This window comes from Limanda limanda, chromosome 5 (genome assembly GCF_963576545.1).
Source record: "Limanda limanda chromosome 5, fLimLim1.1, whole genome shotgun sequence".
Lineage (NCBI taxonomy): Eukaryota > Metazoa > Chordata > Actinopteri > Pleuronectiformes > Pleuronectidae > Limanda > Limanda limanda.
The window spans coordinates 28858447-28882648 of record NC_083640.1 but is presented as its reverse complement, the minus strand read 5'-3'; the positions used below and the strand labels follow the sequence as shown (position 1 = coordinate 28882648).

Here is a 24202-nt window from a genome sequence, read left to right as displayed (position 1 = left end):
TATAGAGTAACTGCAGACCATAAATTAACACATCATTGTGCTGTTTTCAAAACTCTCAAAATTCAAAGACTTACGATAACAATACAAAATGCAAACTCTCTGGAAGCCTGCATTGATAAAAGCATTCAGACAAACGGAGCCACACATAACAGGAAAAGAGAATAAGAGGCAATTTCCTTTCTGCCAGATGTCTTGCTTTTTTAAATCTCCAATAATTATCGTTTATTTTTGCAATAACAATGATCAAATGACTGTTTGAAATGTGAAAAATGTTGCTTGCGGACCCACAGTGAATTATTACTAACTGTGATGTACCTCTTAGTATGGGGAAGACAATTCAATTTAGTTAATTGTTAAATTAAATAAGAGACAAGGCAGTCTCTCATCATTGTTTCTAGACAAAGAAGACAGCTCCTTTCAGCAAAGAAATACAAAATACAATACAGAAAAATATATTTTTTCTCAAGTGCTGCTGGAAACCAAACCACAGATTAAAAAAGATTATTATTGTTATTATTATTATTATTACATTAAAAAAATTGCCGTCTCAATCATATCCACCTGCTATTCTGACCTGATTGTTAATGCTAACAACATTTGTATTTATTCAAACCTCCAGTAGAGTTTTTCAGTTCCACCTGGTAAGTTTGAAAACTCTTTCTCAAACTGTCACTTGTATCAAGCCGTCCACATGTGTAGTGGATCCCATGAGGCAATATGCATCTCTAAGTTTTAATATCCTTCCACTGCTTTAAAACCAGCAATGTAGTTAACACCCTAATTGCAAATACCCACAAACTTTATACAATTATAGAGCTTTTTGTATAATTTTCTTACATATTTGAGAATTTAGTCAACCCTTGTACCCTTTAGGTATAGGAGCATTATCTTCCAGCTTCTCCATTCACAGTCAATGATTCCAACTATGAATGCAGTCCATCACCACATGTGTAATAACTAAATGGCAACAGGACTGAAATATCTCTTAATAGCTCGACTAATAATGTATTACATGGATTTTTGCATGAATCTCTGTTTCTCTGAGCCACATAATTTGACAGCAACAATGGAACTACAATTGTTCTAAAATGAATCTGTCCATATTTTACAAAAAGTATGAACCTTGAACTGGTTTGGCTCTTTCATACACCACCTATTTTATTATTCTTTATACTCAATCACATCATGAAATGGAAGAAGTCTGGAACCGCCAGGACTGAGCTTTGGTCATGGAGGTGACCGAAGCTGCTGCGCTCACTCGAACAGAGTTTCAGAAACCCTCTTCAGAGATGAACCTGCTGAAGGACACACACTTCAGCAGCTCTTAATCAATAAGGGAGAGCAGCAAGACAAAAGCTACTACGAGTTAAAGGCATTTGACAGACTGCTTAGAGTTTTCAAGGACACTGAGAGCATGAGGAACAAATCTGTCTGTTTTCTGAAGAGTAAGAACAGAACTGCAACAAACACAAAGCACCCATTTCAGTGTGGTATCATAATGTTTGAGTTTACCTCTAATAGGTAAATGGTAGCATGCTAACATGCTAAACTAAAATGTGTACCACTGTAGCAGTGTCTCAATTCAGGGGCTACATCCTTCGGTCTACTGTCGACTCGGCCTACCCAGACCACCTTCTTCTCAGGCTGTGACCATGAAGGCCAAACTCATGTCTAGTCTACAGAGGCTGTCCATGTTCGACATCACCAGCTCGTCTCGCCCTTATACTGTTACTTAGCAACATAACTGAAACTGGACACAACAAGCATCAGACGTCTCGTTGCTTGCCGGCTGCATTACCCTTTGAACTGAAGAGCAAGGAATCTTGGGATAGGTTGTGCCAGGAAGGATCCACCTTATGGGGCCTTTTTTTCTGGATGGATGGAAGGATGCAATTGAAGGAGCCTTTGAAATGGGACAGCCTGGTCACACCACTGTGACGCAATTGGATTTCAGATACAACCTCCGCACAATGCAATCCCTAAAATAAGAAGAGCTTCACATAACTGTTCAAGCGGTTGTGGACTCATCTTCTTTTTTTCTTTCTTTAAATTTGTTTGCAGTTAAACTTAATGAGAAATGTTTTTATTATATTTATTAATTGCTTTTCAATTGACATTGTGTTGATGTTGTAGGATAATGGCATATACCACTGCCTCTTCCTGGCAAGCCAAAGAGAAAGCACTCAGAGGTGTTGCCTCTCTGTACAGAGAGCAGTAATTTGTTGACTGACTGCTTTCTCACTATATGTAAAGCTGATATAACTCCCACTGTATTCATCCTTGCTAGCAGTAGCTGTGGCAGGGGAAGGTGGGCGTTGAGAGTGTAGTGCAGTAATTAGATGCCTCTGTTTCATAAGCCATTTGAATGGAGCTTTCAATGCCCCTACCTCACCATTTTTCACATCCACCATCTGTGACAACGGCTAAAAGCACCTGACATTTCCCTCGCTGACAATTAATTGCCAAGCTGGTGAACTTCCCATTGTTCTGAGTGCATTAAGGTCCCCCCATCCTGTTAATAAACAGGATGTCTTGGATGCTTATCTTTATATTTAGTTCACTGCCCAGACATACAGTTATGAGGAAGCGAGAGGTGCCGGAACGCATGTTGTATTGATATAAGGTATAAGACTCAATATATGCTTTCAAAGTGCAAATTTGATTTCATAGCTTTTAGCATCATGAAAGGGAGCAAATATCAAGTAAAAATTGATTTGATGTATACACCTAGATTTGATTAAAAGCCATTCACAAGGGCGCGACCATGCACCCTATACACAAGATATATTTAAATTTCATTCTTTTGGCCCTAGTTGCTTATTATTGTATTAAAAAACTTGTTTATACCCTAAACAAGATGATTCTGGTCCCCACTTAAGAGAATAACATATGCACCCCAATGTATGCTCCTAAATCCTCTTCTTTTACACTACACAATGTCTACACTGATACATTTGAGAGAATTATTGTATTTAATTTTGCATAACATTTATTTGACAACTTCAGTTCCTTTAAAAAGAAGATTTCATACAATAGATAAAATAAAAGGCTGACGTTAAAGATTAAACCATTGGTTTTGACAATTATTTGCCTCTGAAAAAGAAATTTCGTTTTTCAAATGTCTTAGTTGTTAAAAGCTTCCCCCCCCTAAAGTTCTCAAATGTTTAAATGATCCAGTAAATCACCTTGAATCAAAGAGGGAAACAGGCACTCACAGTATATCTAACATCTCTGGATATGAAACTGTTTATATCATATTTTACTGTAGCTCAACCTGCTGCTTACACAACTGCCTCAGTTCTATGGTATCAAATAGCTTAATAAAACAATATAATAATCAGTCAAATGAGAACTTTAAATTTTAAACTTTGTCTGTCGCCGAGACAGAAACCCATGAGATTGGGGCAACGATTTATGACAGTCAGGTGGAAAAAAGTATGTTTAGGCGAAAGAAGAGGAAACGAGCTAGGCTACAGAGCAAAGGCTAAACCGCACAGACCAGGGCTCCGGTGTCTGTTCCTCGCCAACTCCACGGCTCTAATAAACAATATGGATGAGATCAGAATGATAAATTAACTCATCGCTGTGCATCCTGCAAACAACTATGTGTAATGGTGTGGTTTGATATTTCAGCCAACTTTAAGCCCCTATGCATTGAGTGACTTGGTATCATCTCAGGTGGGATGTTCCATTTGCCCACAAAAGAGGAGGGGGAGGTATGTATTTCTTGTATACATGTATTTAGTAATCAATGGTTATGTTCAATCAGTTGTTATATTGTTAAAAGATTGTCTTCACCGACAACTGGGATAAAATTTTATGTTACTTCATTTTATAATCAAATGCATTTGATATATTTGAGTATTTTGCTTTTTGAACCCGCGATATGTGCTCCTCAGGAATCCCACTCTCAGTCTGCATTTGCAGCTGAGAGAGACATTAATCTGGGAAGAGGATGTAAACGGAGGCAGTCCCTATGATTTCAGTAAAAACAATCTAAAGAAAGCTGGGGTGTTTTCTTGGCGCTTGTCTTGAACTCGCTACATGTCTTTTTTTCACTCCACTCAAAACAAATGGACATGCTATCTGAACCTGCCAGTGGGAACACTATAGCATTTGTCCACAGAGGCACCAAAATCAACAGAATTAAAAAGTTCCTCGTAGAAGCTTTGATAAAATGAAAACTTGGAAAACGATAATAATCCAATAATTTTCCTTATTGTCATGAAACTCTTTAAAACAATATATACTGATCAAAAAGGTACTTGGCTTTGTGTGTGGCAAATGATGGATGTATGTATCTCATTCTATAGATGTGACAATTCTTCTTACAATGTGTGACATCAAAAACATATACAATTGGTCTGCATAAAGCCATAATGCCACACATCAATATGTGAGCATGATCTGCTGTTTGTATTGCGGCAGTACATGTGGATCCAGAAAACAGTGACATCAGGGATTCTCTACTGACTTTGGTCTTTGTTTAATTCATAACACTGTATACATGAACTCAGTTATTATTGGAGTTTCCAAAGCCTGAACATTATTAGTTTTGAGGTTTTATTTTAGTAGAAGACACAGAGGCATCATAAACTGCATTTGTCTACAGTACAGCCTCTTGATCCAACTTTATTAACATCTGAAGCACTTAAATATGGAGGAAGCACAGAGCGGCATAATACAAGGCTGATGTAATTACCTGTTAGAGGAATCAAGGACTTTGAATCTGTCGTCATTAACAGGATTTCAAAGGGTTCATCTGATACCTGTATGGGAGCGATGATTCAACAAAATATGTTTCTTTGTTTCTGGAAATTTTTCTTCCCCCAAATGAAAAATGTTAGCCAAACAAAGGGAAATTATAAAAATCATCTGATATGTGTGATTTTGGTGGTGTATCATGGACTATGATTAGTCAGGAATTACAATAAGACTACTTGATATACATTATGACTACTGGGTGAAGTGTTTGAGTCCATGAAAGACCTTTGGCGTCTCAGGGGTTAATCTTTGTTAGAGCAGAATCAGATACATTTGAAGTCAATGGTGAGTCCTTCTTTAGACGTAGAAAAACAACAGAAAAAACACAACATGCCTCCATACTGCTCGTGTGGTGTCATCCAAGTGTCCGCAAGCCCTGACTTTCATATTCGACTCTATACGATATCCTTTACAACAGTGCTGTTAAATGGTAAATGGATTTGTATTTATATAGCGCTTTTCTAGTCTGATGAAGACCACTCAAAGCGCTTTACAGTACAGTTTCACATTCACCCATTCACACACACATTCATACAGTGCATCTACTTGCAGCACTTTGTTATTCTATGGGGGGCTATTGAGGGTTCAGCATCTTGCCCAAGGACACTTCGGCATGCAGATGGTTCAGACTGGGGATCGAACCGCCGACCGTTAAGCTAAATATCAGCTGATATCTTCCGAAGTTGTGCATTGAGGGACTGTCGTTTGCAGGCTTAGCCAATTCTGTTTAAACACAGCTTAAAACACTGTGTAAATTACCGTTTTGAGTTAAATATGATTGTCTGGGCCTCCGGACACTTGGAAAACACCACACGAGCAGTATGGAGGCATGAGCCTTTCACATACATTAGTATCTGTTTATGTTTCCTGATGTGCAACTTGTATTTTACAGAATAAACAATGCAGAACAGATGTTCATCCATGTTTACATTTTACTTTAAAAATAGTCAAAAATCATGTTTTTTCAATTTCCATATATTTGGTCGTATTCGTGTTTTCTTTTATGGGTGTCGTGTTTGAGCTACTTTGACTTTTGAAAAACAGTAACAGGATAACAAAATGTATTCGCACTAAGCTGGAAAGGTTCAGAGAGCAATTTAAAAGAGTTTAGATATTCATCAGTCCACAGTCAGTCTATAAATGTTTGTTCTGTGGCCACTCTGCCTAGAAGTGGGCATCCAGCTAAGATGACTCCAACAGCTCAAAGCAGAATAATCAGTGAAGTAAAAAAAGAAATAAAGAAATGTGGAGCAGCAGCTAAAGGCTTAAAGGAATTATTGCAGCTGGCTGAAATCTTTGTACATAAGTCAACCCAACACACACCATAGTAGATGGTTGCATGTAGCATCACAGATCTGCTCCACACAAAACAAATCCCAATGCAAGCCTGAAGTTTGCCACATGTTATGTGGATAACATAAGGTATAAAAAGGTCAGAGGGCATCATCTCAGAGGTGAAGTATGGTGGAGAAAGCATCTGCTTCTGGACCTGGACATCTCACCAACATCAAGGGTGAAATGAATTCCCAAGTTAAGCAATGTATTTTACAGAATAACATCAGAGTTTGTTCACCAGCTGAAGATCATTAGAGGTTGAGTAAGGCAACAGACAAATATTGAGCATCCAAGAAAGTGTAAAACAGAATGATAAAGAAAATCCACCCGTTCGAGTCAGAGTCCAGAGTGAAATGAGCATCATCAGATATCCATGATTTATCTTACTTCTCTTTCACCACTGTGAATGTTCAATGGATGTGTTTAATACGGATATGAAATATATGAAGTAACATAAACATGTTGTGTTTGTCTGTGACTTGGATGAAGATCAGATCATAGTTTTTGATGAATTGACTTAACCAAGTCATTCCAAAGACACAACATATCCCCCCTTCAGACCCTCATTCACATCACACAGTGACTGAGTCCAGATTTCGAGAGCATAAAGAATCCCCACTTATGTGCCAAAGTCCAAGCAACAAAATTTATTTGAGATACTGATAAATGTAATAAGGTTTCTGTAGACGACGTTCAAGTCTGCACCAGCTCTGTTGCAAAAACTGGAACCTCAAAGCTGCTGTGATGGTCCTGGTGGCCTCCCGTTGCACTGCACATCTCACCATGATACTCTGTTATTTGAATTTATTCTAACTCCACACAGGTGGAAGGAAACACTGGGATCTTCAAAAGTGTCTTTAGGATACTATATCAGAATACAATCTTAGCCCTTATAGCAGTCTATAATAACCTTAATACACTTTATTTTATTTATTTCACCAACATACATACACAAAGTACAGTACATCACACGTTTCAGTATAAACCCTTATTTGAATAATACAGAGTACCTCAGGATTATTATAGTGATACTATAGGACATCAAAACCTGGAAAACTACAGAAAGTTTAATATAAACATACTCTTCATCATCATAGACATACTCGGAGCCCCTTTAGTAACATTGCAATGATACCATATGGGACAGAAATATTTTTACAGCACAATAAAGTCAGTGCTGCTGAGTGGACTGTATAGGCAGCTGTGTGGTTGTTCTGAGGCTATAAACAATCACCATTCACAGCTTTATTGGACATTACTGTACAGCAACTTGTCGGCTTTTAGAACTGGGTGATGTTGGCGTCCTCCCTGTAGGCGAAGCAGCTGGGGAAGATGCCAATATTTCCTGCACAGTGTCCCTCAAGCCATTCCTCATTAACTGGAGGAGTGAAAAGATAAAGAGGAGTGTGATGGAGAAACAAGAGGCCCAGAGGATGAAGCAGAGGGAGGAACATTTCATGTGCAAGTGTTTGAATGAATACAAGAGTTTTTATGTCTCGGGTTGACTCGCAGAGCCTCACCTTCTCCCAGGATGTCAATGGTGTCTCCTTCACTGAACTCCAAGTCCTCTGGGCCCTGAACAAAGTAGTCATAGAGCGCAACCATCTGGTAGAGGATGGTATAGTTGGCCAAGGGGTCTTCTTTCTGTAGCACAATACAGGGGAATGAGGATTAGCGTTCCAAAATTCCGGGAATATTCAAAGTTGGAAACTTTCCATGGAAATTAATGGGAATTAACAGGGAATATACGGGAATTAACGGGAATTAACTGGAAATGTTGTGGTTAATTTATACTAACTGTATTTACCTTGTCATATACAGACATAAATATAAACATTTTGTTGTGTCATAGGCTGATTTGAGCCCTGAGGAAACTTTGGGCACTTGACTATACGCCTCTGCATCTTTGTGTCATTCTTAACATAGGTCTTTGCTCAGTATTTGCTAATGTACACAGCCTTTCCTTCTACATTGGATGAGGTGAAATGTCTCCACACATGAGAGAGTGCACGTGGCATTGTTCGGTAGAATAAGATGAGAAAAAAGTTTGTAAAAAAACACTAATGCAATGCCAGAGATATAAATAGTTAGCCAAACAATTGGAATAGTCTGTAAAAATATTTTACAATTGATGGATAAATTAATGGAAATAGGCTGGATGAACAGATGAACAATCCTCAATAAGCATGCTAATATATTTCCCCAGTTATATCATCAAAACTTACCTGACTAGTCCTGCACACTACAGCAGGCCTCAATAGCCCTGCTGTAGTGTGCAAGATGCTGGGAATTATCTGTGCATGTGATGGAAGAATGCACAGTTGAGGGTTGAAATTTATTGTGCAGTGTGTGCTGCATTCCATACATCTTTAAAATAGTGTTTTGAATGATGATTTTATTGCTCAGCGTTTAATTTGCATAGTTGTTTTTTTTTCAAAATTCCCAAAATTCCCGAGCTCAATATTCCCGTGGAAAGTTTCCGGAAAGTTTCCGGAAAGTTACCGGAAAGTTTCCGCCCCTTTGCAACCCTAATGAGGATACATTATTATTAGCTTAACAGTTAGATAATTACTTGCTTCCTATTTCCTTATTTTAAACTCTAATTGATACCACAGGTGGAAATTGACCATTCTAACAATTACAGTAAAAACCTGAATTATTAGGAAAATTTGCTAATTGTTGTCTCAGGGTAAACAACGTTGCAGCCGAATCAAATACAATTGAAGTCACTTGTGGCTCGCCACATGACTTAATAAATCAAAAGAAAAAAACATAACATGCCTCCATACTGCTCGTGTGGTGTCATCCAAGTCTCTGCAAGCTCTGATCCATTCATAATCTACTCGAAGCGGCTTCATTTACACTGTGTTTTCAGCCTAAAAGTCCACTGATATTCCCCTTCCGAAGCACATTCATGTACCCGCAAACACTTGGGAACACCGCATACACTCTCACCCAAGAGCACGCATTTGTGTGGCTTAGTCGGCTAGCACTGCTTCTTCCTGGTAGCTGACATTTAGGGTTAAAACACGTTGTAAATGACCTTGTTTCAAGTTGAATTGGAATGTTGGTGCTTGCGAACACTTGGATGACACCACACGAGCAGTGTGGAGGCATGTGATGTTTTTTCTGTTGGTTTATTATGTCTGAAGAAGGGGTCACTTTGGCTGAAACACTGTTTACCCTAAGACTCCAAAAGTATTTTGTGGACTCGGACACTTCACCCACCCCTCCATTGGCATAGTGGTGAGTAGATGATTGGTGAATTTTCATTTTTGGGTGAACTATCCCTTTAACAATTGTAGGGGATACCCACTGATGCGCCTCACTATCGTGGTTTTCCAAGCCCTGATGTGAGTGTGGTGATTTGATTAATGCTCACCTGACACCACAGGACGGCTCTGCCCGCCTCAGCCACTTCCTGCATGGTGCAGCCTGGCTCAAGCTCCCCTCTCAATGGTATCAGCACCTGGGAGCCATGTGGCTTATGTCTGATGAGAGACAGGGAGAAGTGAGCGGGAGCAGGGGACCAGTTGGAGAGATGAGGCATCATGGCGGTCATGGGATCAAAAATGAATGCAATGACCTTCTTCCAAAATGACTCAGATAATAACAGGCCTTAAAGCAAGGCTATGATACATGACATTTAATATTGAATTCTATTTTAATTTTGACAGCTAGATATATGAACTGGTCCTACTGTTAGCAACCCTTAGATGCCATATTGTTTCCGTTTTGATCTCACATCGATGCTGTGTCAACTCTACTCTGAGGTGTATTGTCTGTGAAGCTGCAGTTGCATTGTCCTATATCTCAAGTTAGGGTTTCTTAGCCAGGACAGATATTGGACCCACAGGGGGGAGTGGACAAAAAAAAGCATATTTTTAGAGATGAAGCATCCTTTGCAGAGATACAGGGAGACAGAAATGGGTTGGCAGGCGTGTGGTTACCTGAGGCGCAGCTGAGACGCAGACTGACCCAGTTTCTGTGCGATCTGTTCCTTCACCTCATGGTACGGTGCGTCCAGAGGGACAGACAGAGCAACAGTGTACGTGTAGTGGACCTTTACCACCACAGATTCAACCTCCTCCTGCTGAGCTGAGCTGATGGGCTGGAAGCAATAAGCAGAAACACCTTAAAATATAATGTTAATGCAGCTAATCGATCATTTAAAACTTTATTGAAAAATCTGTTCCAACACTTTTTATATAGTCATTATTCAGAAATACTATCCTATAGTTCTGATTAGTGCTTGTAACCAGTTGTTTTATTATAGATTTATAATGCCAGTAGAGGTAATTACTTAAACTATGTTACATGGATGGGATCAGCCAACATGGTTTGGGGGGTCTAAATAGAATAAATATTAAAAATCACATTTTAAAGCTTGAGTTAGGTAGTTAGGTAACTACAGTAATGGTTTATGTTTCAAAACATGTGTTGGCCATCAGTTCTACAAATCCGGAAATGTTCATCTTAATAATCAAATAAGGAGATATAGGATTACTACAGTGTACCTCTCTTGTAACATGCACATTTTAAAATACTGTGCACTGGGGTGGTTTAGTGGCTGAGGGGTCTGGGAGTTGAAGATTCAGGCCACCATGGCCCCCTGTCAGCCAAAGGGCCTCACACAAGCCAGTACATCCATACTTGGGATGCTTGTGGATTATTGTGACATACATTCTGGAGGAAATCTAACACTATGTTTTTTGAGTGGAAAAAATACATTAAAATTACTAATAACAAATATTCAATCAATAGAATGTGTCCCATATGCTATATTTATCTTCAATGCAGATTATAAATACTGATGCTGCTGCGGTTTTCAGAAATAAATGAGATATGAACTCCTTAAGACCAGGATCAATTAGACATTTCAAGTACTGTGAATGCTGCCTGCATATGATAATGTATTAGGTGAGTGTATGTTGTCATTGTTTCACTTCTTCCAGCCTCTGCATTAATTTCACTGAGACTCAGGGAGGGCTCCCCCTAGAGGACAAAAAATACTGCCCAAGTGCACTTGTCTCCCACAGCACAGTTAACATGGTAAAATGCTTCTTAATGTGCCCACACAAAGGAAATAAATATAACAATTATCTGTAATGGCTCTCTACAGTATATCAGTGCCCCATAGAGCTCCTCTATATGTGACACTCTGAAGTGAGGTGCATTAGTACAGCCAAAATTGTATTAATGCTGTAAAGATCAACCATAAGAAAGCAAACACCATGAGATGATCTTTAAGTTAAGATGTAATTCTGTGTCCTATTAGCTGCCATTGCAGTGTGATGAGGGTTGTGAATTGGTGCCATTTAGATCATTTAGATCAGGCTGCTGAAGGAGAGACAAAATTGTTCATTATGATGTAATATTTGCTTGTTATGTTGTGCTAATATTCTTACAATTGTGTGATAAATGAAGCAGCATTGTGTTCAGTTTGAAAAGCAGCAAAAGAGAGAGGATGAGCTGCAGACTCACTTCTTCTCATGTTGAGGACCTGAGAAGAGCTGAGCTGATGGAAATAAACCATCAGTAGCATCATACATGTTTGGTAAGTCAGACAAACATGACGCCTGCAATAAGATCAGTCAGTCTGAGAGGGACAGAATGGTTTATCACTGTGTTCTCAGTTTTAGTACTTTAATGCTTAGCCTGTTTCCTGATCGTGCCTTTATATTCAGTTTGACCTCAGTGCTACAGACAGGGTTGGACAGGATTACAGGTTATTCTCATTTAACTGTCTTTTATTCTGAAATGCAGATGTACAGTAATGCTCTCTCAGTGTAGGGACCAGAGTAAAACGGCTTTCCAGCACCATTGGCAACAGGCACATTAGAAGGCTAAGGGAGCTTACTGAGACTGGTTAAAGGGCCCAGCTGCATGTGTTTGGCCATGCAGCTGCTCACAGTACTTGGTTGGGGAAAGGTTGTGGTTTTAATTTGAGAAGGTTCACAGATTTCAGATAAAACCTTTCTAACATCTTTAATCAAAGCACTTTTGTTGTTTGACCTCCCTTGTTGTTGATAAACCTTAAATTACTCACTCGTTTAGAAATGTTGCTTTTGAACAGAATCCAGCCAGCGATTAGATATTTGCTGTTTAGTTGTATATAAATGCAATTTGTAGGACGCAGCGTTACATAAGCTGGAATGTGTGAAGCAGTGAAGAACTATGATGTGATTCCACTTTTCAGCTTGCACAGATGAATCAGAGGGGGATACTACTGTACCTGCTCGCTGGCAGTGTTGGGAGGCTCTGAGGCCGGCAATGGTGCGTGGGTGAGAGTGGTGTAGGATGGAGGTGGAGTGTCTGAGGTAAAACGTACTGTAGGGAAACATACAGGAACAGTCTGAGCACAGAGCACACAATGCAAATGTGATGGAGGGTTAAGCAGCTAGATCCATTCTTGGAATTATCATATATCTATCTATCCAGCATTTCTCAGGATGTCCAGCTTCAAAACTAAATGTTAGTTACAGAAGAGCTTGTCAGAGCAGATGAGCGGAAGAACGCTGAAGACGTCTTTGTCTCCTGAAGCAGGAGTGATTTAGAAAAAAAAAGGAGAGTACCCCGAGGAGGAACTGCAGGGCCACGCTGGCCCTGTGGACGGGTGGGTGGCTTGAGACCGGGGGGGAAGGGGATTCCACTGGCAAATTTCTATGGTAGAAAACAAGAGAGGAGAGTCAGTGAGAGTATTTATTAACGTGCAAGGTGAAATAACAGGATATTGTTTAAAGGTTAAACTGATCAGAAAACGTATTCCCTCCATCATATGGTGTCTTCTGACGTCATGAAGGAGTCACAAAGAAGTCAGAGAAGGACGTCATACAATTCATTCTACCAGGCATCTCTGCATTCTACAGCTCTATGGTCATGGCCAATCAAATGGTAGGAATGACGTTATCATGACGTCATTACGACAGTCAGAGAATGATTGTGAAGTAATGTATTAACTTTAAAAGTTAGCATTTTTGGGGTTGATCCAGCATCATAGGGAATGCATCACCCTTCTGATGCTTTTAATGTTTTTTTCCCCACAGTGAGAAATACATTGACTTTCTCCTCTGTCAGGAAGCTTGTATCTTTTGTTGTAAGGAGTAATCGTGTCCCACCAAACCCTTCTTGACATTAATTAATTAATTAATTGTAGCAAATATGCTTTAGAACACTTTCATGTATTTTTTTGTGACACATAGGTTTTCTGCCTGGAATCTCATTTTAATACAGTTTGATCAGTCTGTGTTTCAGGTTGTTTCTCCTCTCAACACAAGCCTGAAATATCAAATCACTTCAGTCAACATCATGAGGTGTATTTCTACATGGACAAATACATACATTCTCCTTTTTGTCTTTGGACATCTTGACATCTATAGGATCAAGCAGGGACACTGGCAGATTTCCTCTCTGAAAACAAATAAAGACTAAAAATCAAACATCCCTGACATGTGAAATACACTGTCCTGAAAAATACTCCAGAAAACAGTGTCATAGACAACCAACCCTCAGTGTTGCGTCTGTGAATTACTGTTTTTAAATGATCTGAACTGGAATGGTTGCAAACTATTTCACATGGTGGGTTTGAAAGATCAGGTTTTCATTAATCTTGATTAGACATCCTTATTGTTAGAAACATTCTTACTATAAAACTACCTTTTATAGGCTCTTTCTGTTTTTAGACATGTTTACGGAATTAAGTTAACATATTAAAGGGCACTAAGCAGGAGTCAAACTTAGAATCTTCTCATCCGTAGTCAAATTGGTTATCCATTGGACCACTGGCCCTGCATGGATCACTAGGTTTAATAGAATGGAGTCAGATGTAATGAAAAAGTCAAACTGAATCATTTCCCTCTCTGCTGCTCCCTTCAGCTGTGTGAAGCATCTTTCTCACTGCTCGCATCAAAATCCTTTACAGCAGTAAACACAGTGGAGCATTTCTCCTAATAAGAGGAGACTAGATGTCGTACCTTCAGCTGGTTGATACAAACATTGCGTCTGAAAATGTTTAATACACAACTGGTTATGTTCACTTTATAAAGTCTTACCATGTAAATGCATTGTTTACAGATTGATCTTTCTGCTAACTTTAAAACCAGTCAGGGAACCTCACAACACTTGAAGTCCCTTTAAGATTTAAACTGTATATTTGGTTAATTTCAGATATGTACGGTGCCATAGATATGTCCTCTCTCACCTTTCCATCAAATATAACAGTTGCCATCCCATCCCGGTCCTCCTCGCCAAATAAAAACACTTTGGCCCCTCCCGGTACAGTCAGCTGTCCTTGGCCCCGAGCCATGTAAGGGACACGTACACGCATGTATCGAGAATCCCTGGCAGGTGGTGTAGGACAAAATCTTTCATTATCCTCAGATTCCTCACACAGTACAGGTGGCAGCTCAGGTTTAAATGTGTATATTTGATTGGTATTGATACTCACTGAGCTTCATCCATCTTGGGCTCATAGAAACCAGGTTTCTGTGGAGAAGACAGAGGGACAGTTATCAAAGGGACAGACTCACAACAAAATATACGTTTTCTTGACTCTTACTTTCTGTATTTTTTTCTTATACAAACTTACCTGTAGCCTCAGAGGTTCAAAGCCTCCATAATCATCATTAGGAATCATGGAGGAGATCACCTGCAGGCAGAGTATCATATATTACTGAATTACACTTATTTAACTTAACATTTCAATACTTAATTTAATTAACCATATATTGTGTTCAAAGTCATCATTGATCACTCACCTCTAAAATGTCAAATGTAATTACTTATAATTATATAAATTATATTGTATTTTGTCACAGGGATCTTTCGAAACCAGCCTTGCTGTAACCAAGCCTCTGTTTCCACAACTTTCAAACCTGCTTCATATCATAAAGTGTCGACATCACATGACTGAAAAAGGAATACATTCAAAATGTAAATATCAGGATTTTGAGTGTCCTTGTGTTGTTTTAATTCACTTTTAGCATTTTATCTTTATTTTATTTTATTTTCCCTTCATAGTGTGTTGGCTCTGGCTGAGGGGTAGAACGGCCGTCCTCTAACCAGAATGTTGGAGGTTAGATTTCAGTCTACCCCATCTGTATACTAAGTGTCTTGGGCAAGATACTGAACCCAAATTGCCCCTCATAGACAAAAAGTGCTGCCCATAGATGCACTGTATGAATGTGTGTGTGAATGGCAATAAACTGTACTGTAACGCGCTGTGAGTCATCATCAAGACTAGAAAAGCTCTACATAAAATAGAAACCAATACTTTAATGTTATTATTGTATTTCTCATCATGTTTTTAGTGTACAAAACTTTCATTAACTTAAGTGTGTAAGATTGAACGACATCCAGTGGTGAAGTGTCATGTTGCAGCTGACTACCCCTCACCTCACCCTCCCCTTCCAAACATGAAAGAGAACCTATGGTAGCCTTTAGTTATCATAATAACTCAAAGATGTCTAGTTTGTCAAGTATGGGCTACTGTAAAAAAACATGGCGGTCTCGGAGAGGACCCTCGCTGCAAATATAAAGTATTTGAATATAAAGGGGCCCATTCTAGGGTAAAGAAAACAATAATTTGTACAATTTAGATGAAACACACTCGTCAAAACATACTAACATTTTTTTACATTAAGTTTTTGCCAGTAGATCCCTTTCATCTAAATCTTACACACTGAACCTTTAAAATTGCTTTCAAAATACACTTGACTTGACCTGTATTACTCACTTTATTAGTGATATATATTCTCTCATTCATTTTATAGAAGTGAAAATATGAGTGGGGACACTTTACCTTTGCTTTGCCCAGGAAATCTCTCTGTGGCAGCTGCTCCACATCCTGCTTCCTGGGACGAAACACCACATGCCCAGGCACCAGGATGGGAGCCAGGACCTCCTTTCTCTGTCGTTAAAATCAGAGAAATGTGTTGACTTTTTTTTCAAACCAAAACCATAATGTTTGTGTGTGTGTGTGTGTGTGCTTGTGCGTGTTAATGTACTGATTAAAATCACTCATAATATTTTGAAAAAGTTTTATCTTCACCACAGGTTTATCCTTCGAATATAGATATATTCTTGTGGAGAATGTGGGCTTCGACCCAACTACCTCTTGCATGCGAAGCTAGCGCTCTACTATTTGAGCTATTTCGCCTTCCTGACCTGTGCATTATCTCATTTATTGTCAAACAATATCATTCTACAGGGGGCAGTGGTTGCAATAGCGACTGGCAGGATGACTCCGTGCAGGGATAGAGGAGCAGGACCCCATCATCATTACCCCCAACCTCAGCTGCTCCACTGGAGCTGCTCCAATATCCATCCATTTGTGAGCAATGCTGAATGCAGATCACTAATAGGGGTTGAAGAGGCTGAAGAGATATTTTGCCTCCGTGTTCCCAGGTCTGGACCTGTATCAAATATTCTGAGGCTGCTCCACACATTCAAGGCTACAGGAGTGCATGGCACATCTAAATTAGCACTGATGGTTGTGCTGTGATTACCCTGCAGCTCTGCAGTGTGTGAGTGCATGAGTGACAGAGAAACGCACATAAATAGTAGTACTATGTCAATGTGACTTGGTTGTGGTTAAGACTATAGAAGTTATAATTCTGCCTATGTGTGTTTGTATATTATTTTTGCAATAGATAACCAAAACTCTTTCCACTTTTGTACAGACAGTGAGATTGTGAGATAACTACAAAGTGACAAAGTGACAATAGGGCAAACTGGAAATTGCAGTGGCCTTGCTAATCTTTTAAATGCCTCACTACAAACTGTGTCACTGAATTCGAATAGAAAAGAAGCCACTATATAAACCTGTTTCAAAAAAGATATCTATACAAATAGTTATGGAAAAGAGACAATCTGATAAAAAAAATGGACAAATCACACATTCAGAGTTATAACACTCATAAATTGTAATTGTAATTTGTTATAAATAAGTATCATTTATGAGGACTTTGTAAATGTAGTTTGATCAGATTTGGAAACATAAGCAAACAATCCTTCTTCAGATTTAGTTTTATAGAAATGTTAAATCCTGATTAGTGTGTGTGTAAGTATGTGAAGCCAGCTGAGCCCGTACAAGAAAACACAAATACAGAAATGTCTCATGTGTAATCACCAGAGCTGCGCTAGGCCTGGCACAAAATGATCTAGCCTTCTGCTCATGATGTGAGGAATTAGATTTTCAGGGCCTTCACAAAGTGAGGACAGGACGTTTCGTTACGCTTGAAGGTGCTTTCTTGACACTGAAAAATGTACTTTGATACAGAAAATTCTTAAATGAAAATTCAATTTCATCATTAATCAGTCACTGCAAATAACAGTTTGTAAGATTGCATTTACTGCGTTCTTTGTGAAGGAAGGTGTGCTTGTAGTACGACTGTGTACATTTATATTTGTTGTTGCTTTGTGACCATTGATAACACAAATTGAAAATAATCGTAGATGTTCCAGACCCAGGTTACAGCTATATGAGCAGTATAGCAGCAACACCAATTGTGTAACTGACAGTGGTTTAAAGCACCCGTGTGTTGGGTTTAGTGGCATCTAGTGGTCAAACTTCATATTGCAACCAACTAAATACCTCTCTTCTCACCCTTCATGGAACAGAAATGAAAGATAGATCCTCTCTGGAGCCAGTGCTCTGGTCTGTCTGTTTCTCGGCTACACAGACAACATTGATCATTGTGAAGGGCCTATACCTTAAGGTTTCCTTGCACAGTTTACAGCTTTCGTTCTCTGGGACTTTCTTTCATATCCAGGCAAAATGATTGTACACTGAAACATCCTTAACTAAATTGATATGTGGACAAATCAAATGGAGTCAAACCCAGCCCAAGTAAAAAAAAAACACCAATGCACATGGGAACTGGCAAGAAAAGTTATAATAGGTGTATTATTGCTGTGCCAAAAGGTGCTGTGAAAGAGTTTGGTTGCACCTAAATGAAAAGGTTAGGTGCACCTGTGCAACCAAAAGTTATAAATTTTGTTTAAATTTATTAAATAATTTTTATGCACTAATTTCTCAAAATAGGGTTAATTCTTTACCCAAAGAAAATATTTTAAAAACCATCTGAACCACAATTCTCGCCATTGGTGCAGGTGTCAGATGGTGGGGATTATTAGTGTGTGACACATCGAAGACTTTAATTGACAGTCAGTGTAAAGGAGCGCAACTTTAAAAAAGAGAGAAACACTGGTAAAATGGATAATCACAAGGGTTTTGTATGAATAAGAATACAGGTGTGCCTTGCGATTTTGGCTTACCGTTCAGTGTGCCTTGGGGGAACAGGTTTGTAAAGCACTGCTCTTCTAACTTGTTGTTACTAAAAACACCTGCACTCACTTTAATTGGGTTTCCCTGCCATTGCTCTTACATCGTAAGCCGCACACCAATGTTGCCAGATGGAGCACAGCCAATGACTCAGTCACTGATTTCCAGGAAGATAAAGTTGCCATTTCATTGTATATTTAAAGAGGTGAAGACAGACCAAATCTCCCTCACCCTGCAGAACATCCTCATGTTTATATCCTTGTTAGGATGTCACATTTGGCAAATGCGAACTACAAACGTGCAACATAAGCAGTACAAGTGATTCGATTTGTGTAAACTTGTTGCCAGTTTGTGTCATGTCTTTTCCAGTCAGTTGCAAAAGTTGTGACACTCACCAGGATGCTGTCCAAAGACACCTCTACGTTCCCCCCTCGACTTCCTCCTCTCTCCTGAGCAGCTGACAAGAGGACCTCCTTAGCCTGCTCCCAGTGGCCCATCCGACAGTACACAGCTGCTGCATTATATAACACCTGTGGGACACATTGCAATTATACAATCCCATTGATATTCATGCTACTGCAGTCTGAAACCCCCCTGTAGAGCATTCATCACCATTTACCACAGTTAACTCACAGCATGGGGCCAGTACCAATGACTCAGTGATTACTCAACAAAAATGTCTGTCTTTTTCCAAACTTACTTTCTGGTATGAAAAATAAAAGCCTCCCTACGCACTGAAGTCTTAAGACGCTGGAGGAAGGTTTTGTTAGTGAACGCCACAAAGGTTTAAAAACAGCCTTATTATTTGAGTATTCATCAGGGTGATGTGTCTGTGCATTGAAGCTTCTGTTAGAGCTGTGCGTTAAACAGCCAGAGACCTGTGCCAATTTCACAGCTCTTCCACCTTGAAGAATAAGGCTGTCAGAGAAATTTAGCAGGAGGCATTATTTGTCCTGTGTTTTATTGTTGCTTCAAAGAAATCGTTAAACTACCCAAGTGCTCCAGTTGAGTCTGTTCAATTGTTAATTTGTTCTTTAATTCCTGATACGCTGCACTGTGAATTGCATTCCTGTGAAGCCAGCACCAGAACAACAGCTGCTTCTGTCACAAACAAGTGTTGAAGACAATTTGCATTGTGCATTCTTCTGCAGAATAAGCAGTGATTTATTATCAATTCGAACGTGTGTGCTTTGTCTCAATTTGTTCTTTCATGTCTATCCACTGATGCTTTACTCAGTCATAGCACCTTCAAAATCACCCATGCAAAATGTATGATGACTTACAACAAAGTCAAAATCCCCCACTGAATATGTACAGTTTGCAGGAAGTGTACAAGCACAATCTATGTGAAGCTCCAGGGTGTCTTATCTGCCCGGGGAGAAATATGTTGTGTAACCTCTTCTTCAGCCCCCATCAATGAAGCTTTGTTAGCTCCCCGGTGAGTGTGGCGTTTGAACTGCACAATGAAGGTGATGACACACCAGTTTTCTCTGTGTTCATTCCTCTCTACTGATAGACGTCATGGGGTTGGATTTCCTTTTTATTTCATTGCATTGTGTCAGAAGAAGCATGATGGATACTGGCGGTTCTGTGTGAGTGCAGGTGTGGGTGTTTGTTTGAGCTTGTTTAAATATCTCAGTGGGGACTTGATAACATGTGATAAAACCCCTCAATGTAGAGACCATGGTAGAGCCTAACCAGTGTGTGTCTGTGTGTGTGTGTGTGCACGCATCAGGTCAGACCTGCCAGCTGTAGAGTTTGAATCTCAGTCCCAGCTGCCTGTAGTCAATGACAATGTTTCCTCTCATATGCTTCTGTGCCCAGATACAGTCAGACAGCGCCTCCTCCAACCTGGGGACAGAGCGATGCAGGAAGCAGACAAACAGTAGAAGATGAAAAACACTTGAAATGAACCTCCATCACCTCAGGCTGCAGAAGCTCCATGCTATAACCAAAGTGTGAAAGCTGCATTGTTGTGCAAAGGCTGTGATGTATTGGACTCTTTCTTCACTGGGTGCAGTATGAGTCTCTGCCTCATGACTGAGTTGCCTGACAACATCATAGTGACAAAAAGTATTCAGGAGGTGAATGTGTCTGAGAAAGAACTTGTCAAAATTACACTTATTTACGAAGCCCAGTAGTTGATTCCCTCTGTTTCCAGTATTTACGCCAAGCTAAGCTAACAAGCTTCATATTTACAGATATCAGAGTGGTATCACACATGTTCTCATCTATCTCTCATCAAAAAGTGTCAACCTATTTATGAATACATGGTTAATACCTGGTCTATGTTATCATTATATTATTTTCTGGTGTATTTATTTTCAGCATCACCTCCTTAAGGAAGTCCTGTACACTCAAACTGACTTACTTCACATAGCCGAAAGTCCATTGGTACCGGAATTACACCAAATTAGTGGAGTTTAATGTAGTGTAGCACGGCAGTACTGTGTAGTACAGTTCAGTGCAGTGTAGTGCGGTGTAGTGTTGTGCAGTGCAGTGTAGTGTATTGTTATATAGTGTAGTGCAGTGCCGTGCAGTGTAGCATAGTGTAGTGCAGTGCAGTGCAGTGCAGTGTTGTGTAATATACTATAGTGCAATGTAGTGGAGTGCAGTGTAGTGTTGTGCAGGGAAATGTAGGGTAGTATCTTGTAGTGTTGTGCAGTTTAGTGTAGTAAAATGTAGTTTTGTGCAGTACAGTGTAGTACGGTGCGGTGTAGTTTTGTGCAGTGCGGTTTAGTGTAGTATATTGTAGTGCAGTGCCGTTTAGTGTAGTGCAGTGTTGTGTAGTGTTGTATAGTGTAGAGCAGTGTAGTGCGGTGTATTGTTGTGCAGACTGTGTGTCAGTGTTAAGGACTGTGTCATGACTCCTACCTGTCAATCTGCATCATCACTCCTGCTCTCTGGAAGAAGCCAACAGCAAGACGTTCATCCTTGACAATAGTGAGGTCTAAAGCCTGGAGATCAGCAAGGAGGAAAGACAAGTTCATATTGGATGTTTTTTACAGTGTAGGTTTTCAGCAGTGATGACAGCCAGACTGATGTGCATGAGAAGAGAGCAGATGCAGTTTTAACACTTTGCTCAGGAGACAGCTGCAGTCTCTTGAGCAAAGTGTTGTGCTGCAGCAGAAGGGTACATCACAGACGTGACCTTGTGAAGGGGCTTTATGAAGTGTGGGTTTTGGCTTTCTTCCTGCTGCCATCTTTGTCACTTAATTGAGCCAAAGCCGGACTTGGGTAAAGGTCAGTAAGCTACAAGAAGCTGGTAAACAGCCATGAGATGGCACAGAGACTTGTTGAGGTTCACCACACAGAAGCTGAGCTAATACAACAGTAACATGATACTTTAACAGTTATATTAAGACAGCTATAAAATGCTGTGACATTATATATTAGCATCTTACAACAACAGGACATGCTACATTGCAGATGGATCTCACTAGATGTTAATGCATTTATGTGTGAAGACTGTAAGTGGTAAGACTAGGAATATAAATAGTTGTATGAGAAAGTACCAAATAAATATTTTGCTCAACAATATTCAGAAGAGGTCAAAAGGTCAACTGAGGCTTTCTTTCTAATAAACTATGACAAACTGTGAAGTATGGTGATGAAACTTGCCTTATAATTGCTTCATAAATCATAAGTAAAACATTTATAAAACCTACATTTAACGACAGTTTGAATAATTCAAAGTATATGGACAGGAGTTTCAGGTCCTTCCCTACACACAGCACACAGACCTTGAGGGCCTGGTCCAGATGTCCCAGAGCCAGGTGAACTGAGGCGCTGTTGAACAGGGTGCGAGAGGTGGGTTCACTAATCTGCTCGAGTTTGTTCAGAGCTCCTTGCCAGTCCTTGGCGTCCACAGCATGCACGGACTCATCCCACAACTGTAGTAGCTCAGTGTAAAGCATCCTGAAGCCCGGAGAGAGGAGAAGAAGAAGGATTGCTGACATAAATGTACAACAGGGGAGGTTGTAATTTCCTTTTGCTTTTCTTAAATGGCTATCAATGACATTTTAAGAGAAAGAGAAATCTCTCGTACACACACACACACACTCTCTCTCACATAGACACACACACATACACACACACACACACATTTTTCTTTTTGCATTTAATAAAACTGCCCTGATTTTGTTTCAAACCACTTTGGATGTAACGTCATTGTCACTGATGTACCAAATTGCCCCAATATAGTATTTCTTCTGATATCAAATTTCTTTCCTGCTTTGTAATAAAAATGTTTATCCCTATTTATACATTTTTATGTTTTAATATATCAGATCAGATACTGCAAGTTGAAAATCATCTCAAGACGATTGACATACTTGTGGAGAATAGTAGGTTGCATGTTAAATAAAGATAATCACTTGAAATAAAATACAAAAATTAATAAAAGAGTCAGAATGAAATGAATTGAATATCTTGCTTGGGTAAAAGTGAAAATTCAACATCAAAGTAGAACTCAGTACTTCAGAATGTCATTGGGTTATTATTACTGATAAATTAACATATAACAATTAGCAACATTTTTAAATTGTAGGTACTCCAGGTAGTGATTTAAAGGTTTGGTATTGTTGTAGTTTAATTTATACAGTACATTAGACTTTGCAAGATAAATCATTAAAATTGCAAATGTAACATTAGCTGCATGATAGATGTAGTGTAGTCAAAGTATGACGATATTCAGATGAAACAAAGGACCACAAAACTGTGCTTAAAGGTTCAGTAAGGGGAAAGGGATCTATTGGCAGAAATAAAATAAAAACTAACTATTATCACTAGTGTGTACTAGCGTTGTTTCTTTACCCTAGAATAGGCCCTTCATATTGAAATACTGTATATTAACATCAGGAGGGGGTCCTCTCTATGGAGACCCCCATGTTTTTAAAGTAGTCTAAACTGGACAACTAAATATCGTTTGAGTTTTTATGACAACTGAATGCTTCCACGGGTTCTCTTTCATGTTTGGAAGGGGAGGGTGAGCTGAGGGGTATTCAGTTGCAACATGCAACTTCACCACTAGATATCACTAAATTCTACACACTGAACCTTTGAGAACAGCAAATTTAATCCGTATATCCACTGCTGCAGATAGATTCATTGATAAATTTTGCCAACAGAAAATATGCGTTTAACTCACTATCACAAAAAGAAAAATAAGGTTATAATTTCAGTATTCATTTTAAATGAAAGAATTAGTCAATGGTAAAATGGGTAGAATGAAGAATATGTAGACTGGAGCAAAGACAAATGGAAACATTCTTTCCTACACCAGATCTTAACTGTTTGCTACTGAATGAAAATGTGTAAATAACAAGAATAGTATTACAAAAAAAAAAAGAAAGGAGAGACCAACAGGGAAACTGCATCAATGTTAATCAGTAACACTCTACACACTTTTAATGGAATACTTCCTTGTCCCTTCATCAGTCACTGTCTGCTTGAGTTGTTCAGCTCAGTTCATGAAGGTTGAATAGTTCATAAGAAAAACTTCATAAATTACCTACCTGTCTGAATGAGCAGCCTCTGAGAGTTCAGTCAGTGTCCAGCTGAGCCTCGGTGCCTCCTGTCTCACTCACTGTGCCTACAGGGAACCAAGGGGAGGTAAGCCAGGCCTCCTGCAGAGACTCCACCCTTCTGCTACAAGGAAGCAGCAGGGTTTTCTGTCCACGCTCCTCAGAAAGGATCCACAGAGGCACACCAGCTCTGGAATTCACCTGCCAGTGTGGCACGTACACATGACTATTTCAACACACATGAGTCACTCAGGATTTTAAATGAAGATTGATGTTATTATAGTATTCAGAACAA

The 24202-nt window shown here is 39.4% G+C and overlaps 1 protein-coding gene across 1 annotated transcript; it reads right to left on the bottom strand.

The window, feature by feature from the left end:
* Positions 1-6942: 6942 nt before the first annotated feature.
* noxa1 (NADPH oxidase activator 1) lies at positions 6943-24011 on the bottom strand. Its single transcript, XM_061072059.1, has 16 exons — positions 23899-24011; positions 22126-22300; positions 21257-21339; positions 20125-20233; positions 18778-18912; positions 15899-16006; positions 14687-14746; positions 14546-14583; positions 14300-14438; positions 13441-13509; positions 12675-12762; positions 12335-12429; positions 10050-10210; positions 9482-9590; positions 7620-7743; positions 6943-7477 (listed from the first exon to the last, which is right to left on the bottom strand). Exons 2-16 carry the CDS (start codon positions 22297-22299, stop codon positions 7380-7382), a joined length of 1590 nt encoding a protein of 529 aa, XP_060928042.1. The 5' UTR covers position 22300; positions 23899-24011; the 3' UTR covers positions 6943-7379.
* Positions 24012-24202: the final 191 nt, after the last annotated feature.